Genomic DNA, 9,445 nt, shown 5'->3' on the forward strand with positions numbered 1-9,445 from the left:
GGTTTATATATAGAGTTGTATATTGAATGAAACTTACTCTAAATGAATCTCAAAATAAAATAAGGAGGAGAATGGATGCTCTAAAAAGTCATAAATAGATGTATGATAGAATAGATTCAAGATATGGATGCTTGACAAAAGAATTTATTGAAGGTGTCGAAGGGTTTCTTAATCATGCATGTCAATTGCCTCCTTACATAAACTCAAGAGAAATTAGGTGTCCATATGCTAGGTGTAAATGCCTAAATCATCTATCTCTTGACAATGTAAAGTCACGTCTTTATGAAAATGGGTTAAAGGTAGATTATTATCAGTGGACTAGTAATGGTGAAGAGTCTATTGAGGCAAGTACAAGCCTCAATCCACTAAATATTAACGAAAGTAATTCTTATGATCAACTTGGTGAACATTTCATATGCTATGAGTCTATAGTGATAGAGGCAGTATAGCTAAGCTTTAGGAATAACTATAATGACAATCAGAAAGAGGCATCAAATCATGATGCACAAGTCTTTTATGAGATATTACATGCTGCACAACAACCCTTATAGGAACGTTGTGATGATTGGTCTCAACTTTCAATAGCTATACACTTGCTAAATATTAAGGCAAATTCCAACATGTCACATTAAACTTATGATGAAATTTCTTGGTTTGTGAGGGCTATAAATCCTAAAGGTACTTGTGTGCTAAAAAAATTTGTACCAAACAAAGAAGTTAGTGTCAAGGTTAAGGCTTAATTATAAGAAGATTGATTGTTGTGAGAATAGGTGTATGCTATATTATAAAGATGATTTAAATGCAACCCTTTATAAGTTTTGTGGTGAAGCAAGGTATTTTAAAAGAAAAAATAATAGGGGAAGAAAAAAAATTGTAAAAAAGCAATTACGGTTCCTACCACTCATACCTAGACTTCAAAGATTATTTACTTCTAAAAAAATAGCAAAGGAAATGAGGTGGCACTGTGAGAATGATCGAAATGTTGGCATCCTATCTCACCCCTTTGATGGAAAAAGCATGGAAGGTGTTTGACAACACCTACCCTGAATTTGCATGTGATCTATGAAATGTGAGACTCAGATTATGTGCTGATAGGTTTAACCCATTTGCCCAATATGGAAGAAGCTACTCTTGTTGGCCAGTTATTGTTACTCTATATAACTTACCACATGAGTTGTGTATGGAAAAAGAGTACATGTTCCTCATATTGATTATTCCAGGACCAAATAATCCTAAGAGCAAAATAGATGTTTATCTCCAATCATTGATAAATGAATTCAAGTTATTGTGGGAAGTGGGTGTACTAACATGTGATGCTTCATTAAGATAGAACTTTTAAATGTGTGCTGTATTATTATGGACAATCAATGATTTCCCCACGTATGGCGTGTTGTCTGGTTGGTCAATAGTAAGGAAGTTAGCATGTCCTATATTTATAGAGAACTCAAAGGCATTCACATTGAAGCATGGGAGGAAATTATCTTGGTTTGATTGTCATCGTCAATTTCTTCCACATGATCATCAATATTAAAGAAATAAAAGATCATTTTACAAGAATAGAGTTGAGAATTCAATGCCTCCACCATCGCTAAATGGGGAAGAAGTTTGGTAAAGAATATACAATTTGTCAAGAATAATTGAGTGTGGAGAAGTTTGAATTAAGGGGTATAGGGTCACTCACAATTAGAAGAAACAAGGAATATTTTAGGAGTTAGTGTATTAGGAAATTAATCTCATTTGACACAATCATGATTTCATGTATATTGAAAAAATGTATTTGACAATGTCTTTTATACTGTCATGACATAAAGGAGAAAAGTAAAGATACTTTGAAGGCTCGAATAGACTTTCCAAAGTATTATTGATGTAAGAAAAGTAACCTAAAGTACGATATTCATTCAATCTTGAACAAAAATAAGCTATTTGTCAATAGGTAAAGAACCTAAAACTCCTCGATAGGTATGCATCTAATTTGGCTCAACGTGTTAATATAAAGGAGGCAAAATTATATGGAATGAAAAGTCCTAATTGTCATGTGTTTATGGAACGTTTGCTTCCTATTGCTTTCTATGCTTTGCTAAAAGTTGTTTGGGAACCTTTACCTGAGTTGAGTCTATTCTTTAGAGAAATTTATTTAAACACCTTAATGATTTCTAAACTAGAGGTGTTAGAGAAGAATATTATCGAAACATTGTGCAAGTTGGAAAGAATTCGTCCTCTAAGGTTTTTTTACTCAATGAAACACCTACCAATTTACCTTACTTATGAAGCTAAGGTTGGAGGACCAATTTAATATCGATGGATGTATCTATTTGAAAGGTAGTAAAAGTTGTCTATATATTTTAATAAACTTTTACTTTGTTTCAAAACTAGGTCACCATATTTATGGTCACTCTCAATGTAGATTTCTACACACCTTAAAGCTTAATGTGAAGAATAAAGCTCGTGTGGAAGGCTCTATTTGTGAGGCTTATATAATAGAAGATATTGCAACATTTTGCTCTCATTACTTTGAGTTAGATGCTCAATCAATAATGATGAGACTGCTAAGAAATGACGATGATAGAGAATCAGATCTACTTATAAATTTCATTTTTAACTATCCAAGGTGAGTTTATGAAGAATGCAAATCTTATTATTTAGAGGATAAAGAAGCAAAAGCTACCATAAGATATATTCTAATAAATTTTTTATACTTGATAAAGTTATGAGTTATTAGATTTGAATGAAATTGATATAAAATTGTACCTTTTATTATATTTTTTATGGAATGTTAAACATTTGCATTTTAATCTTCCTTTATAGCTACCTTGTCAATTTGTTAAGTTAAATGAATGCTTATCACTCAATTTGTTGAGTTATGAAATTGAGTTAAATTATAATTTAATTACCTATCTTTTTATAGGAAAATTATATGACTATAAAGAGGTCTAGTAGATCCTCTAATTAAAGAGAGCTCCTAGATATGGATCCACCTGTTGAAGAAGTAGAAGAAGACTATGCTGATGATATAAAATTATGGTTGAAAGATATGGGTGGTGTTAATAGGAAAGGACGTATTTTTGGTATTGGATTTGAGGCTCATTCATATCATAGCTTTTGCTCTGTAAAGGATGCCTCTTATCATACTTGACTCCACCCAGAATTTGAAAATGAGCTGTAAAAGCATGTAGATGCTTTGATAGAGATAAACAAAAAACTTGAGTTAATAATAAATGAGCAGCGACAAGAGCTTCAAAATTGCCCAAAGAATATCAATATTTTGCTGAAGCGTATGACACCAGTGGAGTATGAAGATGAAGATAAAGATGATGGAGCTCATGCTTTTGTTTGATGTTGTTTAGTAATTATGATGTTATTTGATTGCTTTAACTGCTTTTGAATGATTTCCCTATGTTTTGACATTTGAGTATGATTGTATCAAATTTTAAATACTAAATGAGATATTTTGTTCTTAATGCTTTAAGTTAAATTTCTTATAACTTTGCTAATTTTTATATATAAAATTATTGCTACAGGTTAAGATTGTAAAATAATGATGGGGGAAATAACAATTGAAATTAAATAAATGATTAAAAAAATTTCTTTCAAATATAGATTTGTGACAAAATAGCCTTTCATGGAATTTGAAACGCATTTGTGACAGATTTTCCTTCACAAATATTGGCATGCGTTTGCGATGGAAATTCCTTCACAAATTTTTGAGATAGATCTGTGACACTATAATCCGTTTCAAATTAGGAACACCATTGTGACATTAAAATTTGTCCCAAATTAGAGACAGAAATTTTGTCTCAAAATATCCATTTCAAATTGTGATGGAATTTCAAATTTCGTCGAAAATAATTTGTGACCCACAAAACAGTGACAAAAAGTTATCCATCACAAATTTCGTCCCAAACTACATTTGTGGCGACAATTCAATCCCAAAATTAGGGTAAAATTTATTGCAAAATAAATTTTTTTGGTAGTATTTCTCATTATTTTCCTCGCTAATTCTCTTATTTTAAAGAGGAATTGATAGTTTCTCATTATTTTTCTCACTAATTTTAAGTCAAGCAACAAAATCAATATCCCTCATTAATTTTCTCACTAATGTGGTATTTTAGAGAGAAATAGATGATCTCTCACTAAATTTCTTCATTAATTCACATTTTTTTAATAGTGCTTTACCATTATTTAACATACATCTTTAAAAATATATTATATGTCTCTTTTATACAATCTCTTACTTTCATTGTTAGAAAATTACAAAAAAAAAAACTAAAATTGGAAGAAAGTAATCAATTGTTCATCATTTCATATAAAACTACTTGTAAAATGAAATATTGGTTACAAACTTTTGAAAATAAAATTTAATATTAACACTAGACTCCCTGTCAATGACTCAATATCAGTCTGTCTACAACCCATCACTTGCTAATTTTTCTCCGTTCTTTTTTTTCTTCCTTTTGGGGCAAAAAGCTCGCTATCGTCAACTTTTAGACATCCTCACATGACTGGTTAATGGCAATTACTTGTAGTTTGGCTAACGTATCCTACCTTCCCCTAATTTATAAGATATTTTTTTAATAAAATTATATATGTTAATAAAGTATATTGAATACATTTTATAATCTTGTCTTTTGAAAATATAAATATAAATTTTTAAAAATACTCTTAATTTAATATAACCTGCGTATATGTGAAACATTAAATAGAAGGGAAATATAATAAAAAAAGAATAATATTAAAACAAATAAAGTTAATAAAATTTTATTTTTATCAAACTCAAAATACTTTATATTTTGACTGATAAATATAAAAGATGAAATTGCGACGAAGTTGTTAGCGGTAATGAATATGAAATTGCAATGAAAGTCAACAACATATCTTCCTTTGACCAATCAACAGCCACCACCTCAAACCCAAACCCGTATCCCGTGCTCCGATCAGAGTCCAACATAGTTGCTGGAAAGTCTTCTCTCTCACCTCACCATCATTCATTTTAGGTGTCCCCGTCAAAATGGTAGTAATAGCCGTTTTTCTTGACCAATCACATAAATTCAAAAATCCTATATTTTTTCCAGCAATAGTTACTCCATTCGTTTGAAGATATAATTTATGTTTTAAAAAGTTGAATATTAAAAATATAAAATATTTTTAATTTTTTAAAGTATAATTATTATTTTTTTATAAAAGTATTCCTATTAATCGTGACTTTATATTTATTATAGAGTGTTTAATAGAGATAAATATAAAAATATAAGGTTAGTTTGAATATAAATTAATTTAAAAGTAGGTAATTTTTTTATTGAAAAAAAGATTTAATTAAAAATATTTTATATTTTTGAGAGGAGTAAGTAACTTTTCTGGCAGAGGATGTTCACCGATCGCCATCAAAAACAAGAAACTAATTAATGTTGATCACATTTGACTGATTAATAGTTGAGTTGTTCTTGGACGTTAAAGTATCAAAGTTGACAAATCCCGAAAAAAAAAAAAAAAACAGATAACACATTGATGGAATTTTATTTTTCTTTTAATCTATTTACTAAGAAAATTTGGAACAAGGACTATTCCAAACGAAACAATGAAAGAAAGAATACAATGAAACAGCTTTTCGTTTCTCAGATCTTAATCCTCCCTATGATGAAAAAATTGAAATTCAATTTATGATTGATTGAGAGAGAGAGGAGACAGAGAGAGAGAAGGCTACAATTTAAATTAATTCCCAGAAAAGCTGCTGATTGAAGTACTATTTAGGATATGAGGATTGCTGCTAGTGCCTCCACTATTGTTCTGGTGATCATTACCACGGATGATGGAAGAGATAGCAGCCGCAAGAGCCGCCGTGAAGTTCGGGTCAGCAGTGATCGCCGAGGCTGCGTTTCCGACGGCGTCGGACTGCTGAACTGGCCTATCCTGTGACAACTGAAGGCCAGAAAACTTGGAATGGTTATACAGTGATGGAATCATCTGAAGCGGCGTCGTAGAAGAACGTTGAAACTGCATCGCGACGTTGTTGTTGTTGTTGTTGTGAGTGAGGTCCAATGTTACAGTAGGGAAAGGTGCCGAAGCAGAAAGAGTAGCCATGGTTGGAAAGCAAGAGGGGTTAAGAATGGCTCTCGCTAACATAGGGTTCATCTTCATCATCCCTTCTGGACTCGACATTGAACCGGACAGCAACATGCCTGCAGCTGCACTCGTCGTCGAAGCCATCGCCATGGCTGCCGGAGGCAATGGATGGTTATGATTCCCTTCATACGTTGTTACCAATATGCTTCTGTCTTCTGCGCAACGCTGAACCTGTCAAATTAATTCCCCCACATACATTAATAAAACATAGTCATCGTACATACGTGTATGTATTGTGTGTGTGTGTGTGTGTGAAGAATATGGAGCCACGGTGCTGGGAAACAGAAAAGGATGAGAAATGAACAAGAACAGTAAAAAGACATCACATCAATTTATGGATATTTCTCCTTTAATTTATATTAGTTATTAACCTTACATTTTAACTTGCTCTCATTTTTGAACAATATTCTAACAATTATATATATAATTATAATATATGATGTCCTACATTCTGATGGACTCAAAGTACATCATTTTGCTTCAGAGAATTGGAAAACTCACTTGTTTACGAACAGGACAACCAACGGCCATGGTGCATCTGTAATAAGCACGAGGACATGGGTTTCCTTTGGCCATTTTTTGTCCATATTTTCGCCATTGACAACCATCACTGATCTGTGATATATATTGAATCAGATAATCAAATTAGAATCTTCCAGGTGCGAGCTGATGACATCGATGATGTTAGTAATGAATTAATAGACACACACACACACACACCATGGGAGCTTCTGATCTGGCGCGAACTGAGACGCGAGCTTTTCTCATGGTGGCTTCTGTTGTAGTAGCAGTGGATTGATCCATGGGGTTTGAAGAAAGGTGATTATTGTTCAGTTTCTGAAGCTTATAAGCTTTTTGTAATTCTGAATCTGGACTCTCTTCCCTGCCCCTCTCATGACTTTTACCGCTATTGTTGTTCTGATGAGGTGAAGCAGATTGAGTTCTTTCATCTGAACAAGAATTGGATACTTCATCATCAACCTCAGCTTCTGCTTCGCCACCACTAGCTCCTCCAAGCTCAAGAAACTGCCTCGCAACCTGTTTTTTGATCTCCTCACCTTTTCCAACAACCTAAACCAGCACAAACAATAATACAAGACATGTTAAAACTTGTGTCTAGCGTTCATAGACAGATTCAAACGAATATATAAGTGACCTGATGATCGTGTCGTGTGGTCTGGGCTTGTTGGTTGTGTTGTCTCTGTTGGATTAATGCGGCGAGATGCATTTGTAGGGCCGTGTAGTTACTGCTCATGTGGCTCAGCGTCTCTTTCAGATTCTGGTTTTCTTTATCCATTCGCTGAAGCTCTTCTCGCAGTTGTTTCAACTATAGATAATTAAACAAAAATAAATTCATGCTTATTTCTTAATTACAATAACAAAAAAAAATTAATTTCTATTTCTTCAATTAATTTATTTAAATTACATACCTCGTTGCTCTTGCCTCGCTTATCATCTGCTTCTGACGAGACGGCATGATCATCCACTGTAGACTGATCACTCCTGGTATTACCAGTATGCAGTTGCAAACCAATCTACAGCACAAAATTAATTACCATTAATCAATCTTTTTCAATAATTTTCTTTGGGTTCTATCGCTCTCAGCGCACAAATCAATAATATATATATCGGAGACTGAGAAATATACGAAAGGAAGAGAGAGAGAGGGAGGGAGGGAGGGAGCTTACATTCATATCCAAATTAGACCTAGAAACTGGTTGAGTCTGAGAAATCTCCTTCTTGACAGAGATATTGGTAAGGGTTTGAACGTCTTGATGTTGGTGATGATGATGAATTTCATGAGCTGGTGGTGCTGAAGAAGACGACGACTTGCTTGGGTTAGAGAAAAAGTCCACTTCACTGAGGACCTTCCGATTACTATCAGAGGATTCCATTACGCGGCCAAGATTCATCGGAAATCCCAAACCAGGAAGCATAGCTAGCTTGGAGGTGGGGGGTGTTTGGATGATGAGAAAATGGCGAGAAAATAGTAGAAAATGGAGAAGAATCAAGCGCTGGGCAAGACCTTATATTTTTTCCATAAAAAAAATTTAAAGAACAATGATCAATAAAAAAGAGAAGATAAGAGGTAGAGAAACCTGCAGAAGAATCGTGTGTGAGTGTCGGAAATGAAGATCTTCACGAGTGCAACGGAGAGGGGTATAAGAAGGGCAACGGAGAAGAGGGATCAAATGGGAAAGGGGTATTTATGGAAAATTTATTGCGTCAGATGATGCGTCAGTCTCTGAAATGTCCTCGCAGGCAGATAACCTCTTCACTTTTAATTTCTCATTCGTTTAGGTATGCTGACAACGTTGTTTGGGTTCCCATTAACAAAAACAATGACCACCGATTCTTTTTTAATATTAGTTTCTCATCTTTTATTGTATAATAAAGTCGTTTATGTACACCTGTTCAATTGTCAAGTTTTGTACTCTCTCACATCATATTATAAAATATCTTTTAAAAGTCTTATCTTATTCAAAATATAAAATATTATATAATTTTTATATTTATTTTTTTAACTATATCCTTATTTTATTATTACTCTTTTTAAAAAATTATGTATTAAAATTTTAATTACTATCATATAAATGAAAATATGTAAATATTTTTAAAAACTTAAGGTTTTAAATAATATTGCTCATCAATGATAAATTAATTAATTATAATTTATATTGTGATTCAAAGAAAATATTTATTTCAAAATACTCCGATATAAGATATATAGAGGATTATTTATTATTATTTTTTAAATTTTATCACTCTCTTGTAAGTGTAATTTTATGACTTATTGTATGCTATGTATTTCTCTTTTTCTATTTTTAATAGGCAAAAAGTTAATTATATAAAATTTTCATTTTAAGACATTTATCTTAATGAGTCAATTGTCATTTCTTGATTTTGGTAAATTATTTCGTCAGTTCCCATTATAAGAAAATTCCAACAACTTTACTGGAACTAAAAAATGACAATCAATTTATTAAATACCCCTTTTGTCCCTATGTATAAAGTGATTTTAACTGTCTCGTGCATACTAATAAAAGTTTATTATTTAATTGAGATTCTATTAAATCATAGTAATTTTTTAAATTTGCATTAATAATGTCAATTAATATCATGGTATTGGTGAGTAAAGCACACAATTAATATCTTTTTTAAAACAAGAGTAAAATTGTTTAATTACTCAAAAATATCATGGCACATCTTATATTTAGAGATGAAATAAGCTTATAGAAAACACATTATATATAAGGACGGAGGGCGTATATCTCGAAATGAATTTTTTTGACTTAACCTTATTAAAAATAGAAAGAGATATACATAG

The 9,445-nt window shown here is 32.1% G+C and overlaps 1 protein-coding gene across 1 annotated transcript; it reads right to left on the minus strand.

Moving 5' to 3' along the window:
- Positions 1 to 5,486: 5,486 nt before the first annotated feature.
- LOC129293362 (WRKY transcription factor 6-like) lies at positions 5,487 to 8,275 on the minus strand. The gene is made up of 6 exons (XM_054931284.1): positions 7,806 to 8,275; positions 7,548 to 7,652; positions 7,274 to 7,444; positions 6,838 to 7,188; positions 6,619 to 6,732; positions 5,487 to 6,288 (listed from the first exon to the last, which is right to left on the minus strand). Exons 1-6 carry the CDS (start codon positions 8,052 to 8,054, stop codon positions 5,707 to 5,709), a joined length of 1,572 nt encoding a protein of 523 aa, XP_054787259.1. The 5' UTR covers positions 8,055 to 8,275; the 3' UTR covers positions 5,487 to 5,706.
- Positions 8,276 to 9,445: the final 1,170 nt, after the last annotated feature.

This window comes from Prosopis cineraria, unplaced genomic scaffold (assembly GCF_029017545.1).
Source record: "Prosopis cineraria cultivar Desert tree isolate PC_DT_omini unplaced genomic scaffold, ASM2901754v1 PC14, whole genome shotgun sequence".
Classification (NCBI taxonomy): domain Eukaryota; kingdom Viridiplantae; phylum Streptophyta; class Magnoliopsida; order Fabales; family Fabaceae; genus Prosopis; species Prosopis cineraria.